The sequence below is a fragment of the Musa acuminata genome, chromosome BXJ1-8, assembly GCF_036884655.1.
Source record: "Musa acuminata AAA Group cultivar baxijiao chromosome BXJ1-8, Cavendish_Baxijiao_AAA, whole genome shotgun sequence".
Classification (NCBI taxonomy): Eukaryota; Viridiplantae; Streptophyta; class Magnoliopsida; order Zingiberales; family Musaceae; genus Musa; species Musa acuminata.
Genome location: NC_088334.1, coordinates 1,125,400 through 1,146,361, shown reverse-complemented (window position 1 = coordinate 1,146,361; position 20,962 = coordinate 1,125,400). Strand labels below are relative to the sequence as shown.

The following is a 20,962-nucleotide window of genomic DNA, read 5'->3' as shown; positions in this document are numbered from 1 at the left end:
TCAGTGACTTTTCTTTTTTCATTCTTTGAAAAATATCCCCACTCATGTTTCTACCAACATACTGTCTCTAGGGTTTTCACCAGTGATGCAGCAATATGTGCATTTACTGTCCAGCCTTATCATATGTTTCCATGTATGAAATCTTTGTTACACAGATTCTTTTATTAAATACTATGTGACAGGCAAGTTTGAAAATAATCTTGCGGAAATAGCAGTATCATAGTGGTGATCGTTTTATTCTTTAATCCAACATGAAATGCATAAAAGAAATCTAATACTTTAATTTCTGCATTATTATATTGTCCATGTGGTAATTCTTGGCAGTAATATGTGAAGATAATTTTTATTATAGAATCTGTACATTTCTGACATACAGGATATTACAAAATCTGTCACAAGTAGTATGTGTACATCATTAAGGAGAAAACGAGATTTGTTTTCTGGCCTTAGGCTCAAGCAAGAAGTCCTACTATGTAAGTATTCAATCACTACATTGAGGAAATTATTTTCTTTGCTTATACTATACAATAATATCTTAACGAAGTGAATTGGCCTTTTATGTTTTTTCATCATTTCTTTCCTTTTCAATTTGAGCTTCTATTTGTTGCTTGTGTGAATTATGATGCTGAAATATCTAATTTCGGTGCTTTATCTGTATGTGGATTTGTGTCAGATTGCTCTTTTCTAAAAGTTTACTGTTCAAATTTCGAACTTTGACTGATAACTGGTTCAATGATTGTAGTCTTAAGAAAAATTCTATAGTTCTGAAATATCATCCTGGATCAGTACTCCTCATCTCATGATGTTGGACCAATGGGAACAGAAACTTTTATTGATTCGGCTAACTGAAGTTTTGGATGGAGCTGTGTGGACCCTTTTCCCTTTCCTATTTTGTGGCCATTGTTTGAGTTGTGGAGTTAAATGGGTTTGAGTCTGATTCTGGCTCATGCCTGGACCAAGCTGATCTAGACCTTTTTCAGCCCTGTCTGGTTCTTGTAGGCAGCCTGTCCTATTTCAAGCAAAGTTGGCCAGTGACAGATATATCTGATGACATAGCAGTTGATTTAACAGCTTATATGACCTATAATGACCTTAAAATGATGTCGACTGCAATAGACAGCTTTGGCAAAGTTTAGTTGGTCAAAAGAGTCTCCTAACTTGAGGAGGATAGACTCTGAACTCAGGTTCACAAGGACAGCATGAAGCAACATATTGGATGGCTTTTGGTACTCTTAAAGCAAGTAGGACTGGACTGCAGGAGTGAGAACAAGTGGCAACAACTCCAATTTGGGCAACTTCAGCCATATTTATGAATACTAGAGCAAATAGGATTGGATTGCAGGGGCTAGACAGTTGGAATGAGCTTCACTAATCAAGTTAGGAGAGAAATAGGTGCAAAAATTCCAGCCCTAAGCCAAACTGGACTAGGTCTGGCCAAGCCACAACCAGTTGCCGCAGCCCTAGTTTGGAAGTAGCAACCCAGTCCAAGCCAGACTATATGTTAGCCAGGCTAACACCAACCATATGCAGCCACTATAGGCTGAACCCCGTAGGACCCACAAAGTTGCACTGAGCTGGATAGCAGGAACACTAATTAGGGAGGCCTTTTGCAGTGTCACATAGCACATATGTTTTGTATTTTCTAGGCCATTATTGAATACTAGTTAGATTTGGTGATTTAGGCACTAACTGCCTTGTAAATAGGAATGCTTGTAAGCATGTGGCTCATGCTTGGATGTGTTTCTCTACCTTTGCAATCAAACTAGCTTGGTTAGTACATGAAAATCTTTTATGAATTGTTTGGAGGCTGCTTCTCTTTTTTAACCAGAGAATTGTGTTGGATGCGACACTCTAACAATTTGATAAATCTTGAAGAAAGAGCATATGATAAGCAATTTGAGAAAAATATTGGTTAAAACAACATCAGCATTTGCATAGGGGTCCAGTTGCTGATTCTTTAATATACTGTATTGACTGGATGGAAACAACTAGTGTACTGATTCTGACAGCTGCATGGCAGACATACAGTAAAAGAAGTTTCTAGGAAAAAAGAAAAAATAATAACATACTTGATAAAGAAAATGAAAACTCCTATTCAATCACTTTGTAAAGAATGGTAATGTAGAAAAGTTATTGCTTGGACTATTTCCAGCATCTCCTACGTTTAGCTTCACAATTTACTTTGCTAAATTCAGTTGATTACAGCAAAAAAAGAATCACGATTTGTGAAAGAAATGGGTGTCTTTCTAATATCAATTATCCTTTCTCATTTAACAATGATGATCAGCTCTTGCACACTGAGCTCTTATCTTCACAATGAATTCCTTGAAACCAGAAAAACTGAACTTTCTATTGTCGATTGAAATAAATAAATAACTAAATATTAATATTGAGCAAACCAACAAGTTTCTATTTTAGAACTGCTGATCATATTATCAAGTTCTTCCGAGGGCATAGCTTAAAAACCAGTACCTTCTTTTCCAAAATATCAATTTAGCTGCAGAACATCAAAATTAGAGACCTTTGACTCATGAATTCTGTCTGGCAGCTGGATGCTTCTGAATATCTTTTAACCATATATGGACTGATTCTGTACTTGCTATTAACTTTTTTTCCATCATGATCTGGTATCATTAAAAAAGAAAAATAAAATCTACAACAACTGATCCCAACTTGGATCTGATCTCATTGCCTTTTGTCGTTTTATGGTCTCGATTATTAACTTTATCTGGTTTTACATATAATTTTTTCATATACAGTACTGTTGGTGTGGAAAAACTATGTTCAAGATATGTATTGTTTTGTTTGATATGATCCCTGTAGTTGGTTTATTGCATATGTCCTTTATCACAATACTTGTTTGGATAATATTAAGATAGATTTGCATTTTTTACTTTAACTGTTAAATATGTTTTGTTTCTTCATTTCTGATCAATTTTGAGTCAATTGTATACTAGAGATGTAGCTTTTATATAGTAAAACTCAAAGACACTCATACAAGCATTTGTATATATGTGCTTTCTTATTTGGGTGTAAGATTTATTTACAAGTATTAATTTGGAATGTGATGCTCCTCATCAACATTTGACGAATCACGGTGTACTGCTTGGTAAGGGCGATACGTACCTGTCCGATAGAGGACCAGTACGGGCAGTATATCGGTATGCCTTTATGTACCATGTGTCGGTACACTCGGTATGTCTCGGTACAACTCGGTACATACCGTAATGATAGTTGGTCGGTACATCAATATAGACCAGTAAGGCGAACCATGCTTCTCATCAAGGTCTTTAGCAAGGTTCACCATTTGGGTATTGGACTCGTCTTAGTGATCTATTGGACTGGTATATGCCGATTAGTATGTTAGGACTCTAGCTAGGAGAGTCCTAATTGAGAGGGGCATTCATGTAAAACCTACCTAAGCCGACCCCTATTAAAGAGGTGACAAGGCCGGCTTGTGTTTGGAGGTTATTTCTTAGAGAAGAATTAGGAATTGTAAAGGAATATGAGTCTTGAGTAGGCGTTATATTAGGAGTTAGGGTTTAGAAACCCTATATATAGTCATGTATTCATCCTCTTTTGATAAGTAATAGATGAATCTTTTTTGCAGCCTTTGAGCAGCAACTTGGAGGGAGGAACCTCTATAGAGTTCCAAGGAGGCCGATCCCCTAAAGAGATCAACCCCAAGTGAGAATTTGCAAGGGTTCTAACACAGTACCAGTCTATTGACAAATGGTACGTTGGTGCGTACCGATGTTTCGGTGAGGAAGAAAAGGAGGGAGAAGAGGAAGGGGTGATGGAGTAACAAAAGGATGAAGGAAGAAGACAAAGTGGTGGAGGAGGAAGAAGAAGAAGAAGAAGAAGAGGAAAATGAAGAAAGAAAAAGAGGAGTAGCGGCATTGTACGGAAGAAGAGGGCTCATGTTTGCAAGCCCTAATTTTTTTTTAATCCTGAGTTGGATAGGGCCCCAGCACTTTTTTTGTTTTTTTATTATTTTAACCGGATTGCCTGAAATGGGGGTGGTCGTCCGTGTATCGGCCCATGCCCAGACCGATATGTACCGCCTATACCATATCGTTTCGAGCAATACAGCAGTCCTTGGTCTTAAGGGCTGATATTTCCAGTTAATTTGCTTGTTTGTCATTTCTATATGCTCTCCAGTTAGTATTATAAAACAAATTACTGTTTTTTGTCCCATGATTTCCATACTGCTAAAGCTGCTGAAAGCTCTTCATTTTGGCAGGCCTCATAGATCAGTTTATACATTCAAGTGAAAATGTCGACATATTAGAGTTACTAAAGCATTTACATCCTAAGGTATACTTGGACCAATTGTTATTCTGTTGGTCAATTTATAATTCCTTTAACACAGGCTGCTTTATTCTAGGTAATGCTGGGGATACCACTTTTGGAAGGGACCAACCCAGCCTCTTGTTTCCCCCAAATTGTTATTGGCTCTGAAGCCATTTGCTACAGTTATATATGGAGTGAGGTTTGGGTTCTCTCTTTTCCTTTCATAATCACATGGCTTCATAAATCAGCAATCAGGATAAAGACTGTTCTGTTTGATACTACATTAGACAATTTTTATTTTGTCATCTGTGTCATGCAAGAATTCTGCACCCTTGTGTATTCCTTTGAACCTTAAAACGAATCTTGGTACTTATTGATTGTTGTGGTACAGTATGCCTCGATTCACCAATAAAATAACTAAAAAAATAATTCATATGATAGAATTGACTAGCACTATAACTCAGAACTCCTCTTGTGGAAACTTTGAAATTTGAATTTTGCTTTATAAACTATTTTTTACAAAAGCCATATATTTCAATATCTTATGAATTTGTGATGTTATACTATCAGTAAATGTTTAATTATCATCTATTAAATGATGTCTCATGTTTAACCTAGATTGTTTTTTAGTTAGACTTTCTTAGTTGTCTTTCATATTAGACTCTTAATTTGTTAGATCATGTCCAAGAAATTGAATCTAGTCAATGCTATCAGATCCAAGAAATTGTTATTTCTGATTCCAATCATTGACATCCTACAAAAATATTGTAGCAAAAATGTTTTCTGTCTGAAGTAAAAAGGAAATTGCTAATGAATCGTTGATCTTACAGGTTGTTGCTGCTGACATATTTGCAGCAAAGTTTCAGGAGGATTTGCTGAATCAGTATGCAGGGTTGCAGTTCAGAAATAAGGTAATTGTCTAATATTGATTAGACGTAATTTCCAAAAGAATAGCAGTTTAACAATGTTTGGTCAAAATACCCTCTAGTTATTCAATCAGACAAATGATCATTATTTAGGAGTTAGATTTGATCTATTTCTACAATGGATTCAAGCTTCAACCAAGATGTCTTGTTTTGGTTGAAGCTTCTTTCCAACAGGGACATGACCGGTTACCCGGGCTTTCAGGCATGTCTTTAGTCAGTAACTAGAATCAATTTTGATTATTGACATGGTTTGACCGATATGAGTCTGGTCCATTGAGGCATACTGTGCATTGGTGTGTCAGAATATACCACAGTTCATTGTGGAAGAGGATAGGAGGAAAAGGAGGAGATAAACCAGAGTGGGCGGTGGGCATGTGGGCTTCCTTCTTCTACCACTCCTACTCTTTTCTTTTTCTGGTTATCAAATCAGTAAAAAATGATTAAAATTTGCTAAATCTAATCAAGTTTGATCTAGTCATTTGAACTATAAAGTCAATGAATGGTCTAAATCAGATTGGTGTTAGATGATAACTATGTGGTGTTGTACCATATGAAAATCAGCTGAAATTGCAAACTATGATCACAGTATTCTCATAATCTAATATTAGAAAATTTGCAAATGATCAATTCTCATGCAACAAACTCGAGTAGTTTGCTCCTAATAATTTGAGCTAAGTGTTTTGGATTTTATTAATGTGGTATACTTGATTCAAGTTAGCTTGTTAGTTGCAGTGGGTTGTGATAATGATAGCCTATGCTATATTATGATTTTTTGCATCAATTTTAAGTATATATTCACAGAAGTAGCCTCTCTGCTTATGCAAGTAAAACTCACATTGACTGTTGCTACACATTGGCGGGAGCTTTGTACACTGTCCTTTTTTCTAATTTCAACTGCATCTATGCCTTTTTGCCAAAAAAAAAAATTGACTCTAAACTTAACTAAATCTTAAAAACCAATCATTCCAGTCCAATTTCACAGATCAGAGAATTGAAGTTTACACAAACAGAACATGCTGTTTGAGACGGGATGATCTTTGATGATAAACACCTTGTCTTGTGAGGTTATAGGAGAAAAAGATGCATCTTAAATGGTAATATATTACGGAATATTCTGGACCTGGAAAAAAACATTGAATATATTCAATTATGATCTCAGTATACGGTGACAGAAGTCCCTTGCATGACACTATCTGTGATCTATATCGTGGATACTGCTAAAGAGCAGAATGAATTGGCATTGTGGCATCCACTTGCTCTTCATATTGTTAACAAGACTTTTTGTTTACAGGAGTTTAATTGATTGAAAAAAATCAGATTTATATCCTTTAAACAAAGAACATATGAGCTCTAGGAACTGGGTACACAAATTATGGTCATTTATATATGTTACTTATTGTTAATCGGTATATATGCAAATGATATTCCTTATCTACAGAATTCTTAATGTACTACAGTCTCTCAATGCAGAAACACTTTAAATCACTAAATTCTTAGTGAGCCATAGAGGAGGAAAAGGTTGACAAATGGTTCTATTTCATATATTTATGAATGTTAGTTTAAAAATTCTTTAAAGTGGTTGAGTGTGTGTCTCATATGCTTGTGATGTATCCCTATTCCAAGCTTTTTCATGGACGAAAGTCCATTATGCATCATCATGAAACCTTTTTTACATAAATATGCAGCTGTTGGCAGTCGACCATATGCTAGCCTTTTTAGTTCTGTTAAATAACTTCTGTGCTAGCAATGGAAAATATATGCTAAAGTATAACTAGCCCTAGAACTAAAATGTTAATTGGAAAGATCTACCTTCTTCTAGCAATTTAGGCTTTTAAATAATGGGAAAATTGCAAAGGATTTGTTACTAAATTCAATTCTAGACTAGTTGTTCTTCTGTGATATTAATTTGTGATTTCATTTCAATATCTAGAATTGGTATGATCACTATTATGCAGGTATTAGCTCCAGGAGGAGCCAAGGACTCCCTTGAGATTCTGTCAGATTACTTGGGAAGAGAGCCAGCAATTCATTCATTTATTGAGAGCAAAACCAGAAATAGCTTGTAAAGGGCGTGCATACTCATTGAATGTGTTCCAACATTAACTTAAGTCGGCTGAACTTTCTCAGAGCATGACTCCAAGATTATGATTCCGATGAGTTTTTGTTTTTTTGTGAAATCTTTTCAAATGTTGGTCTGGAAGTTTGTCAATGGGCTGTTGCTTTTAAATCAGTCGTTTGATGTTATATGGCATTAATTATATGGAATCGACACAGCCAATATGATCACTGACTCAGAGAGCGCTTGACTTGGTATAGATTGCTTGATGAGTGACCAGGTTTTGTCCGAGACTTAACGTGCATGTGGATTAACAAGTGCTGCACGATGGAACAGGAGTTTCTTGTGATTCTTCATATTCATTACAATGCAGTGTTATGTTAGGGTCTGCTTCCAACGCCTAATTCATTGTCTCTTTTGTTGCCGAGGGCATAATCATATATCCATTTTTTTTCTATTAAGGTGCAGTGTTATGTTAGGGTTCCTCCATTATTCAAATCAAGCAGTGAGCAAGGCAGGTACCGTTTGCTGTCCCTTCTGCCACTAACGACCTCATTTTGATGAGTTGTTCTATTCAGTGCTTGGAACAGCTAAAGGAGACTTTGATGCTAGGTGGGGAAAAGAAAAGGTACTAACTGCTTTCCGCCCTTTATATTATTTCTTTACTAGTTAACATGGTAGGTCACAGGGAGTCGGCTTTTGGGCCCCCTCATCTACCACAAGAGATTCCCACACTTGATCTTTTATTTAGACTCTATCGTACTAATATAGAGCATTTTCATAGGGAGCCCCAACATTAGGGAGCATCTCGAAAACGTCCGTGGGTTTCAAATTAAGTATTGACAGCACGTTTGTTCATATACTCCAGTGAGAAAACTAATTGATTTTTTTCTTTTAATCTTTCCAAACTTTAGAACGACCTTTATATTATCAAATCATTATTAATTAAAGAATCTTAAATAATAAATTAGTATGGTTTTATTGAGGTTATAGGTCGTATAGATGAGATTTTCCATCAAATAAGTTGATGGTTGATGAACTTTGTTGCCTCACTACTGTCACAAGCTTTGACAGGTTTCGTTAAATATGCGACGGTCAAACAGTCTTATGCTCATCAGCATCTTCTCCAGCGGCAAATGGATTGGATGTGGTGGGCTTCAGCTGGTCCAGCGAAGCGGAACCGACTTCCTTCGTGATGCCTTGCATCGCCAACATCCCCAGCAAGCTTCTTTGCTGTCGTCATGCCGAACCGAACGGAAGTCATCATCCCCGCCGCGCCAGTCGAGCAGAGCTCTGCTTCCTTCCCGGGGCTGCCCATCTCGAGCCACTCATACAATCTGAGGAAAGGGCGGTGAGGTGGCTGGTGGGCCCCGCCGCATTGACTTTTCGAGGCCCGGAGAGTAGCAGCATTTCCTGAGTCGTGGTTTCGTTTGGGGGATTTCCTTTTTATTTTATTTTATTTTTTCTTTTCCGTGCTTGTCATCCTAATCGGCTCAATAAACAATTCCACAGATCAGAGGGGGGAAATTAAGAAAAGGGTTGGGGGGTCTCCCTTTTTCCTTGTATTGTTTGTTCTCTCTCTCTCTCTCTCTCGATCCTCCTCCTCCTCTTCCAATTGGAGCAACGCGGCAGCGGGCGATCAGAAGCGAGGTGGAAAGTCCGCTTTCTGGAGCACCAATAAGATAAAGGTAGCCTTTTGTTAGATATTTTCCGCTCTGCAATTATGGGGTTTTCTTGTTCGATCCGGAGATGGCCTCTCTTATAATCATTCTTCGTCTTTGACTTCGTCATTCGGTGCATCTTACCTTCGATTTCATCTTGAAAAACGTTGTCCTGAGCACTCCAGATCGCCACCAGCTCGTTCCGGACCTCCGAATCGGCTCGAGGCCTTTTGATCGAATCAAGTTTCGCAGTTGATTTAGGCGCTGGGACCGTGTTCTTTGATTGCGCCGGAGACGCCAGTCTGACGAATTGAGAGAAGCAAGGTGGAAATTTTTTTACGTTTTCGGTTTCATCTGTGCTTGGTAATGGGTCTTTGTGTAGAGAAATTTCTCCTCTTGTTGTGAATGTCTTTAGGTCATGAAGAAACCAATGTGGAACTTGTCAAGGAATTCATCGTAAATTCCCTTTATTATCTAATGCACGATGGTAAAGTAAGGCCTGTGAGGCTACAAGCAGTGTCTGCCAGCCAAATAACCCCTTATTCGTAAACGATTTGTCCTCAGACACATTCTCAAGGGCCCCATACTCTGTATTGTTCTCCGACTCAGTTGCCTGCCTGCAAGCATGATTAAACAGATACTAAACCGGCTCCCCCGAAAGCCATCAAAGTCATCGGATAGTCGTGATTCAGTTACTGGTCCAACTCCTCCATCATCATCATCTTCAATCAGCTCAAGAAATGGGGACGTGCAAGCCGGTAGAATCACAAATCTTAGTAATCAGATCCCTCCTGGATCGAGTCCTGGGATAAATCAACTAAACAAGTATGCTCCAGCTGTTAATTCGAGGCCGAATGGCAATTACGTGGTCCCAGTTTATGAAGCATTGCCAAGCTTTAAGGATGTCACAAGTTCTGAGAAGCAGAGCTTGTTCATGCGAAAGTTGGATTTGTGCTGTGTTGTGTTCGACTTCACCGACCCGGCAAAGAACTTGAAAGAGAAAGACATAAAGCGACAGACATTGTTAGAGCTTGTTGACTATGTGACTTCAGCAAGTGGAAAGTTTCCAGAGAATGTCATGCAAGAGACTACCAAGATGGTGTCCATCAACTTGTTTAGGAACCTGACTATTCCACCTCGAGAGCACATGGTTTTGGAAAAAATTGATGCAGATGAGGAAGATCCGGTAATGGACCCTGCATGGCCACATTTACAGATTGTCTATGAGTTCTTTCTGCGGTTTGTTGCATCTCCCGAGACTGATGCTAAGCTGGCCAAGAGATATATAGATCACTCCTTTGTTCTTAAGCTCCTTGATCTCTTGGATTCTGAGGACCCTAGAGAGAGGGAGTACCTAAAGACTATACTTCATCGAATTTATGGTAAATTTATGGTGCACAGGCCATTCATTAGAAAAGCCATTAACAACATTTTTTATCAGTTTATCTTTGAAACAGAAAAGCACAATGGGATTGCAGAGCTTTTGGAGATTTTGGGAAGTGTTATCAGTGGATTTGCATTGCCACTGAAGGAAGAGCATAAATTGTTCCTTGTACGTGCTCTAATCCCACTTCATAAGCCAAGGTGCATTGCTATGTACCATCAGCAGTTATCATATTGCATAACTCAATTTATTGAAAAGGATTGCAAACTTGCGGATACTGTTATAAGGGGCTTGTTGAAATACTGGCCTATCACAAATAGTTCAAAGGAAGTCATGTTCTTAGGAGAGTTAGAAGAGATCCTAGAAGCAACTCAGCCGGCAGATTTCCAGCGATGTATGGTTCCACTGTTCCGCCAGATTGCTCGCTGCTTGAACAGTTCTCACTTTCAGGTACCAATCCTTGCCGTTTCACTTCTAATGACCGATCATGCACTAATTTATGAATTTTATGCTTCATTCTGATTATATTTTCCTGCCATAGCTTTTCTGTTGTTGTCCCCCTTTACCCTAAAAAAGAAGGAAGTTTTTCTTGTAGGAACCATAATTGGATTGGTATGATCCTTGCAGACATTTTCTAGGTTGTTATCATGATGGCATTGCTTGTATTAGCTATTCTGAAACTTCATTGTGATACTTTATGTGGATGTCATATCTACATGGAATGTTACTTTATTTTGTCAACGCAAATACTCCTTTTGAATGCACTGGCTCATTGTCTTCTGCTTATGGTTGAACTAAGGCAGTAGTGTTCAGCTTATGGTTAAACTATGACAGTAGTTCTCCACAATAATGTAAATATATATTTCAAATTTCATTTATTGGTCAATAAAAGTTGTAGTTTACAAATTTGTTTGATGAGAGTAATATCAATTTTTTTATGATTATGGTGTTTTAGAAACAGAAAATAGGAAAATGAATTTTCACGTGCTATGTTTAATCAGGTTCTGTTAATTAAGATTATATTATTCATTGAACACTTGGAAATAAGTGTTTATTTTTTATTCTTAAGCTTGTGTATAATCTAAATTTTCAGCGGTTGAATGGTTAAAATCATGGAACTAACTTCATTGCATGCAAGAGAAAAGGTTCATTGCACTTAATGCTATCCTACCATCTTCTTTGTGAGTCTTGTGGAAGTGCACTTTGTTTTCTTTTGTAAATTGGTCTTCTTTTGTTCATCTTATTCCAACTGAATTAACTCTATGGAATGAGTTTGCTTCCATATGATGTTTCTCACAACTTCCTGAATCAATCAGAAAGATTTCAAGATGCCAAGGTTGTTTGTTCATAAGCAACTCAGATTAGCTGAGTACTAGGGCTCAATAATTTCTCTGTTTGATAAGGCATGTGGCTTTTGCTATGTTCACATGGATGCTTAAATGACCTCAACTTGTACATATTAATACATGCTTCTACAAGATATATCTTTTGCTCTTAGGGCTCGATAATTTCTCTGTTTGATAAGGCATATGGCTTTTGCTATGTTCATATGGATGCACAAATGACCTCAACTTGTATGCATATATGTTGGTGTACCATATGTAGTTACATATGAATGAATGCTTCTACAAGATACATCTTTTGCTTTGCATTTGAATATATTTATTCAAGTATGCATGTTACGCTTTTGTTACTCTTAAATTTACTTATGATACTGATGTTATTAATTATTATTTGTTTGGTGATGCCATAATTATGCTTTTTGTAACTTTCTTGAAAAAAAAACCAATGCTTCACTAGTCAGCTATTAGTATAATTATGATGAATATTATTATAAATCCCTGTCTTTGGGCAAGGCTTTATGGAACCTTAAGGTTGACTGGCTGTATAAATATCTAGGCTAGAGCTACAGCATCAAGGTGTGTTTTAAACTAGTAAATGAAGGGAAGATTCAGTGACACATTTCGGGCCTTTCTACTAGCATTTAGTACTTGGGCTTCCTTGGTCACCTTTTGTTGCATTGTCCTCCTAGTCACTCACCAGCTGCTGTTTTATGTTTCATCATGATACATGTGCTTGTTACATATTTTCTTACTGCACTTGAAGGAGTTCTTTATTTGGTAGACTTTCTGATGCATTTTGTTGCTTACTCTCTTCCATACAGTTCTCCCTTTTAACTTCTAGGCACATGCCTACAATTGGAATTCCTATAATTGATGATCATTTTGAAACAGAAGTATGAGATGGGGATTAGTGGATTAGTACAATTCAAGGCCACATGTGGTGTATTCTTTACATAGTTTGTCGTATCAGTCAATTGCAATACATCACATGATTTATATTCGTATCAACCAAGGATGATCTCATTTTGTCCAATCTCTCACCCTTTTGCTGGAAATTAATCGAAACTGGTCAGAATTGATCATAGGTAGTTAGAACTCTGGGGAACAAGTTGTCATAATAAATGGGGGATGCCATGGAATTCTAGATTAATCTTAAATCTCATGAAATTAATGTATTGCTACTTTTGCATTACCTAACACTTGACCACATGGTGATCAAAGAAGCATACAGGAATTGGTTGCTCTCTTCAAAGCTGCAGGTGGGTAAATTTTGGGCTTTTGTGTGACATTATAGATAATTAGTTGCTACATTGTTATCTTTGTATAACCTGATTAGTATTAATTTTTATAATAAATATACGTTATTATTCTTTTAATGCATTGTTCTCCATTATTTTTCTGTTCAGAGTAGCTCCTTCTAGTTCAGGTTTCTCTAGTTCGAGGAAGAGAAACTCATCTCAGAGATTAAACAAAAGTTAAATACTTGAATTGCTGAAAATTGTTGGAGTCACAACAAAAAGAAGCTCCATGCTCGATATGCTTTTGGGGCTTACAGGATTCCTTATTAATAATACTCTCAAACACATTCCCTATCTAGACTACAAAAGAAGTCCAATTTCACAGAGCAACCTCTGTTTCATTTTCCCTAATAGGTTTATTGTTTACAATGTTTTTTTGTTGACAATAGCCTCTAGCGATTAAATATACTAAAACAGGCTAATTTTATCATTGAAAATCATTGAAAATTTGCAAAAAGATAATGAATGGGTGTTAAGATTTTTTTAGGGCTCTCAAACCTCCTTATTCATGAACTATTAAAGCTCTAATTCTATTTACAATATGCTGCAATAAAAATATGATTAAAATAACCCAGAAATTTGCATGTATTCTCTCTTCCTTGTTTCGGTCAAATAACGTTATTGGATTTCACTCCCAATGGGACTGTGCTGATTGTTATCAGGAATCAGGATTCTGAGTGTTACTATATTCACTCCTTTGAGATCCTATCGCATAATCAGGATTTAATTAGGAACAGGAACTTCTTGACAAGCTTGGGGTACTCTCCCAAGACTCTTGATTTGATTTGCAATTAGGATTGGGATTGGAAAATCCTATTTAAATGCGCCACATGGATCTAAAGATTACTTGGTTTAAGTTGTGGGGTTTGGTGACTGGTTGACTTGCTGAATCATGATTATTGTTTTAGCTCCTCTTTTTATTTCCACCTTGTGCATCAGTGTTACCTTCATGGTTGTTGAACATCAAGCAAGTCGATGAAGTCGTTTAAGTCAATATAGAAGTCCTGCAGTGTTCAGCTTTGGACTCTCGTATTTCTTTTGATCCTGAGCTCCATGATGTTTTGGAAGTCTCAAATTGTCTTTAAGTTGGTCGACAAACCACCCACATGCCTAAAATGTTGGCATACTCCAGCTTCAGTGGGATGTGGTAGAGATCCCCTTCAAACTATTCTACTTGAATATTTAGTTACTAGTATAACGTAATTGCATGATTTTAGGCACTATATTTATTGTCCACTAACTACCAAGCCACTGTAAGGTACAACTGCTACCACCTTGGGCTTCAAATTTTGAACTCAAGGTTGATGAAGTTTTGCGTTAAGACAGTTCAGTTGTAAGCCAAGCCTGTGGACTAAGGACAAGGTTAAGTCTAGCTTAGTCTAGGTTATGGTATTTGGATCTAAATATAAATCTTTAAAAGTAAGTCTGTGTACGTTGGCCCTTCCTAGACCTTGCATTGACAGCAGCTTTGTGTACTGGGTGTGCCCCTTTTTTATCTAAATATGAATCTTACTAATTTTTTACTTTTGGAGTATTTTTGCCCCTTGTTTGCATTATTTTATGCATCTACTTTGTATAGATATATTAAATTTGGACATCTTTAGATTTAGGAAAAAATCTTAATGTGTAAGGATTTCATTAAATGGCAATTTATTTTTAAATTAACTCAAGACTCAAAGTAATCTAGATTCTGAATAAGGGTAGCTGGTTATGTTATTTCCGTTTCAGGCTGCCTATTATCTCCTCTCCCTCCTAATTTTCCTTTCTTCTCTCTTCTTCTTTGTTAGTCCCCAGTACAGTTTCTTTGCACATCATGTGGGTTATAGAAATTAAAGTTTTGTAGGTCTGACATTGATGTGATTAAGGATATGCATGATGGAGTTGTTTATGGTGTTAGAACTATAGATATGTAGTAGTATAACAATATCTATATTAAATTTGAGCTTTATGTCTTATATTTTTGCAATCATAATGGTAACCTTATCAAGGATGCATAAGATTGCAATCTGTGGTGTATGCTATTTGTTACAGCTATATATTTTATATACTAGAGTTGAGTTCAAATACACTCTAAACATGTGCCACTGAGATGAACTTATATACCAGTTTTGGACCACTTCGATGTACAACACTCACACACACACACACACACACACACACACACACACACACACACACACACACACACACACACACACATATATATATATATATATATATATATATTGTAGCTTTAGTAACTTATAGATAAGAGTAGATGCACGAAAACTGTTGATAGATTTTTTTATATATTGGATCAATTAATCAACAGGAAGGAGAGTTCGATGAAGATATTTTTAATAAGGTTGAAGTATGATGGTTAATGTAGAGAGTTCAAAGTGTTGAATGATTGTTGCTCTCCTTTGAACAAAATAAAAGTAAATTATTTACGTGCTTTGATACATGGTTTGAAATATTTCATCAAAGCATATGTATCAACATGTTGATACACTTGATATACTATGCAGTTTTATTATGTATTAATTCAATGATACCAAGCGGTACAAGGTAGTATAATGTCAGTATCTCATTCTGTACCAATCCAATAGGTTATCATCATTTAAATAGTATTATGATGAAAATTTGGTGTAGCCTGGATTGGATTAATCCAAAGTTTTTAATGGTGCAAATTTTGACCGATTCGGATCAAATTTACTTAAAAGTTTTGCTGCACTTGTTAAGGCTTCAAACTGTCATGGGTAAACCATCTTGAAAATCCAGGATGAGAGACTTCAACAAAAAGTTGGATATACGCCAACAATCTGATTTACATCTTTCATCCAAGCGAATAAGTGATCTCTTCCTCCTCCAAGTTAGGACCAATGTCAAGATCAAATTAGGTCATAAAAAAAGGTCCCAGTCCTGTTTGGATCATGAAATGAGGCTTAGTTTAATTTGGATTAGAAATATTATATTTTCAATTATTGTTCTTATAGGTAATTTTTTAATGCATCTAGAGTCATATTCTATGAGTTACAGAGACTTGTAACTGGGAGATTTTGTGGCGACGTGAAATTAATGAAATTTATGAAGTCCTATTTTGTTTAGGTCTGGGAGAGGACAGGAAAAAGTGTTTAAAGATAAAGGTCTCGTTAGCCCTAAAGATATAATTGAATTGAAGTTATCAAACTAATACTCTGTGTTGCTCCTTTTTATGTCTTCTCTTCTTCCTGTCCTGTATTAAATGTCTCATTGAGGATACCTTCTCTTGAAGAAAGAGGGTCCTTGATAAGAAGGGAAATATCCTATCAGTCAGCAGTAGGACGAGATGAGAATTTTGAGGTGGATACATGTACGAGTGCAATTAGGTATAATAAATGGAAGAAAAAATCTGAAAGGTTTTTACTAGGAATAATATGGGAGTGAACGCTTTCAGTTTAACTAGTTGAGCTAAGTAGAGTTTCGTGTGAAAAATCAAGCTGACCCTAAAGTTGGAATTTACAACTTGTTTTTACTTTAGCACCTTGCTTATGTTGGAGTAACCAAAGCAATTTGTGGACACAACGTATATTGTGTAAAACAATTAATACAAGGAAATTGGAAAGCAAAGAAATTATAGAAAAAACATTTAACTTTAGTTTGGAGGCATGTTAGGATTGGCCGAAAAATTTCCTTCGTTATATAGAGTTACGTAGTTGGCTTCATTTTTTACTTATTAAAGATTTTTAGAATCTTTATTATCCACACTAGACATCTAGACTTAGAGATAAGTTTGATACATTCATCTAGAGTATTGTCACATCCTTAGCTGGGATTCCCTAAGGCGTGTTGTCACAGACAAAATTGTAAATAGGGTGTTTAATATAATGCTCATGTATGTCCGTGTCTTTTGGTTTGTTCATGCTTTGCACAACATGTAGAGGGACGGTCGAAGGCTTAACAACCCCAATTTAGTTGGGTTTGGTGACAATTTTAGGCTTGTAAATAAAAGTTGTGTCATGTGAACACTTGTGAGAGATTTCGATCTGTAGTGGACCATTTTGGATCCTTTGTTGTGTAACCGTTCAGAGCTTGTGAAGTTTGTTTGTAATTTACATTGGTTATGAAGTGTTTTCTGAAATATTTGCTTGTAGATCCCGAGTGAGGCGCTTTCTCTAACCTATTTTCTCTTTTGTAGGTCCTAAGGGACCATAGGAGGTTTCGGGGAGGTTGACCTTTGCGAATGAACACGCAAGGGTGCCGCATGACTTGGGCAAAACTAGCTAAGTCCGTGACAATGCGGCACCCAAGCGATACCTATCCGCAAAACCTCGTGTAATCCACAAAGGACCTGCACAATGAAGAAAAAGTTAAAAAAACGAATGTGAGGGTAATTTGCCATCATCATGCACGAAAAGGGCAAGATAACCAGGATCCAAAGCAACACAAAGCAACCGGCTTTTATTAGGAACGAAAGGGTCTCGAAAATAGGATGAACGAGCGTACACAAAGGGGGCTTCGAAGACAGATGTAGGCCCAATGTTCACTTAGCACTTTCATCAAACAGAAAACGGACACACTAAAGACTTTGTATCACCCCTCAGACATACCCAAAGCCCCATCTGCCCTGGTGCCACCCAGGGGTTCCAAGGTGTTGAGACGACTCACGTTTCACACCGCTAGGCTGTCAGCTAGAAATCAACCCACGGTGTTGTTTTGAGCCATTTTCCCCTTTGTGCAGTGTCGCATAGCAAAAAATATTTTTGATTTTTACATGATTAATACATGAAATAAAAACATTGACAACAAACAAAAATGAGGTTGATAGTAGTGTTTTCTACCCCGTACAAGTTGCCATGAAGAAAACACTGAAAACATAAGAAAACAGTGAGAAACAAGAACCGAAAACTGTCATGGACAATCATCGAACTCCTTGTTTGCATTGCTCAATGACAGTATGTTGGTTGGGCTTACATGCTTCCATTCCCGTTCCATGTTTCATGATGTCTTAGACATCTTGCTATGTGATATTCCCGGTGCACAAGCATATTCATGTATTGTACTTTTCTACTTTTTCCCTTGGCCATAGAGTGCTTAAACCTACTCCAGTTGATCACCAAGGTGTCATAAGAAATTTTTTTAGTTTTATTGATCTTAACAATGTTTCACCATTTTTTCATATACGGAATTCATCTCATTGGTGACAATGTTAATAGTAATATGAATTATCAACCATACTACATAGTACATATAGATGTTCTCAACTAATTGATCTTTTTTGTGCCAAATAACAATTTATTGCTAATTATAAAGTCTTGCAATTGATAAAAATCTCAACTAGAATCTAATGATTGATAGTGATCAAGAGAAATTTGTTGTAGTAATTGAATTTGCTCAAGTGTCCAATATTTCTTTGTATGATTGAATTGCACACTTGTGGACTTCCTCCCTACAAATCAGGTTTTCTCATCTTCAATTTTTGGAATTAAAAAACTGATTATTATAAATTTATCATACATCAGCAAGTATACAGAAAATGTATTGGTTCTGATGATATGTTCAAGTCAACACCTCGTCCAAACACAAAAGAAAGCAATTAGTTGGTGTGTACTAATCTTAGTTTTGCTCACTTACTGTTTCTTCCACCTAAATGAATAAGTCAGGTAGTATATGAATAAAACAAAAATTTGTATCGTGATAGACACTACATATTTACAATACATATATGACCACTTTATTTATATTGAAGTCAAATGGTGGTCTGAGAAATTTTTCTTATTTTTTGATAAGAAGAATAGGCCTTGTAAATGTGGAGCATGGGGAATGAGGGGTGTCAATGAACACAGCATGCTGTTGTGTTATGATCACCATGTAAATTTCCTTGCTTGATGCCCCACACATCTACGCCACTGTTTTTGGCATCATTCATCTGTAAAGAATGATTACCATCAAAATCAGCATCAAGAAATTAACTGTCACTAAATAAATTTCCTTCTCTTTTAATACTAGTGTTGATTATTCTTGTTGATGAATGATTACTGAAGGAACCACATGGCCGATTTATGGGATAGATAGCTATAGGATGTAAAGTTTACAAAGGTAGAATATTTCTCAGATGATACTGTAGTTCAACCACATGGCCCATCTTTAGTAATTCCAACTTTGGCATGTATCTTGTCCTCGTATTTCAACTTGGATGAAGAATATATGGCAATAGTCAACGATTATACCTATAGCTATGTGGTATACAAGAATGACTAAGTTTGCCATAAAAGTGAATAAATCTAAGTTGACTGATTTTTTCTGGTAATTATGGTCCCCAAATGTTAATTGGATTTCCTGGGTCCAGCGGGCTGCCTTGTTATTAGAATTCTGCTGCAAGCCACGTGCCATAGAATGCGGTCATAGTTTTAAGAGTTGGGGATGGATGTCCAGTCTTGAATCTTCTGTTGCTCATTATGCAGGTGGCTGAAAGAGCATTGTTCCTTTGGAATAACGATCATATAGAGAACTTGATTAAACAAAATAGCAAGGTTATATTGCCTATCATCTTTCCTGCATTGGAGAAAAACACGAAGAGCCACTGGAACCAGGCTGTTCAGAGCCTTACACTCAACGTCCGCAAGATTTTCACTGATCATGATCCTGATCTGGTTTCTGAGTGCTTGAAGAAGTTTGAGGAAGACGAAGCTAAAGACAAGGAAATCAGGTCGAAAGGGGAAGCCACATGGAAGCGCCTTGAAGAAATTGCTGCCTCAAAAGCTGCAAGCAGGGAGTCTGCGATTGATCCCCGAACCATACCACATCAAGTTCTGTCCGTTTAGTGCCATTTCTATGTGGTAGCTCAACATAACTCAGTCTAACATGACATCATGGTCAATATTGATGTCTCGTAATTGTTGTCTTACCTTAATGCTTCGGTGTTGTCTGGTTTATCAGGTCCTCGAGGATCGAGAAGTTATCACACAGTCCGTGGGACGTGCTTGAAAAGAATATTGAAGCAGCAAAAAGTTTTTAGTCACTACAGGAAGACCATGACCGATAAATTTCTGATGCTTTTGGCTGTCAATCTAAAAGTTGATGTTATTAGGGATTTGCAGGCAATTGCTTTACCCATTAGTGTTTTCTGGATTGTTTATGGCTAGTATTTCTCATTGCAGTCTCCATTTCGTTGTAAATGAGTCCTGATTGAGGTCTTGAATGAATGTGATACCTTATTAGTAGTTGATAGTTCAAGATATATTGTCTTGTCCATCTTCTTTGTACAAGGAATCGGATTGCTTAACGTGCATCGAGGAATCTGTTCTTTGTTTTGAAGCTTGTCTATGTATAGTTTTTGTCAACCTTGCTGACATGTGACTTAGTCTCGTGGATCACTGGAATATGTCAACTTTGCATGCTATGGTCTTCCTTGCCATTAGTCATTATCACAACTCTGAGAGCCCAAAGCATACTTGGTTCCTAGTTTGGTTTCCTCGACCAATGAAAGATTCTTGTTTCCAGATTTCTGTGGAGCCTAAATTAGATGCTTCTTTGGAATGATCTTATATAAAATATTAATTGTAGAACAAGTGTAAAGTATCTATTAATCCATGAAGCCTGAGCAATCATCACAGGTTGATATCATCAACTGCTGCTGCTGCTGCGTTGTTCTTTTGTTCATGGAATTATTTCTTCTCGTGTTTATATAAACAAAAGGCAAAGGAGAACATCTACTGACAAATCAATTACTTGTTTCAAGACCAATAAATTGAATTCATGTCAGTCTCAACCTATCAGGTTTGCTGTATCTTTTATTTCAATTTGAAAACTGAAAATAATTTTGGATGAAAAGAAGTCGAAAGAAAGAGATCTGCGCAAAGTTCAAACAAAATAAAAGACACGAGGTAAGATGTCATTTTAATATATGAATTTGGAAAAGCTTTTCTGCTGTCCATTATATTGTCTAAATTATTGTCTAAAATGCGAATACCAGAGACCTTCAAACACTCTAACATTAAAAAAAATATTTCCATTACATTAAACCGTGAACTCGAATATGAG

At 36.7% G+C, this 20,962-nt stretch overlaps 1 protein-coding gene and 1 pseudogene across 2 annotated transcripts; both read left to right on the top strand.

Moving 5' to 3' along the window:
* LOC135680505 (probable thimet oligopeptidase) overlaps positions 1–7,505 on the top strand; it is a 30,822-nt pseudogene extending 23,317 nt beyond the window's left edge.
* Positions 7,506–8,754: 1,249 nt separating this feature from the next.
* On the top strand, positions 8,755–20,236 carry LOC135582970 (serine/threonine protein phosphatase 2A 57 kDa regulatory subunit B' theta isoform-like). Of its 2 annotated transcripts, XM_065194469.1 has the most exons (5): positions 8,755–8,963; positions 9,122–9,260; positions 9,352–10,770; positions 19,384–19,758; positions 19,859–20,236. In XM_065194469.1, the coding sequence occupies exons 3-4, from the start codon at positions 9,562–9,564 to the stop codon at positions 19,741–19,743; spliced, it is 1,569 nt and encodes a 522-aa protein (XP_065050541.1). In that variant the 5' UTR covers positions 8,755–8,963; positions 9,122–9,260; positions 9,352–9,561; the 3' UTR covers positions 19,744–19,758; positions 19,859–20,236. The 2 variants fall into 2 exon arrangements, with proteins under 2 accessions (XP_065050541.1, XP_065050542.1); XM_065194470.1 differs by having other exon boundaries at positions 9,122–10,770.
* Positions 20,237–20,962: the final 726 nt, after the last annotated feature.

Bases quoted from the DNA above. Each gene is read 5' to 3' on its own strand.
- LOC135582970 (XM_065194469.1), top strand. From the start codon at position 9,562: ATGATTAAACAGATACTAAACCGGCTCCCCCGAAAGCCATCAAAGTCA. The intron at 10,771-19,383 runs GTACCAATCCTT...CTCATTATGCAG, and splicing joins TGAACAGTTCTCACTTTCAG to GTGGCTGAAAGAGCATTGTT.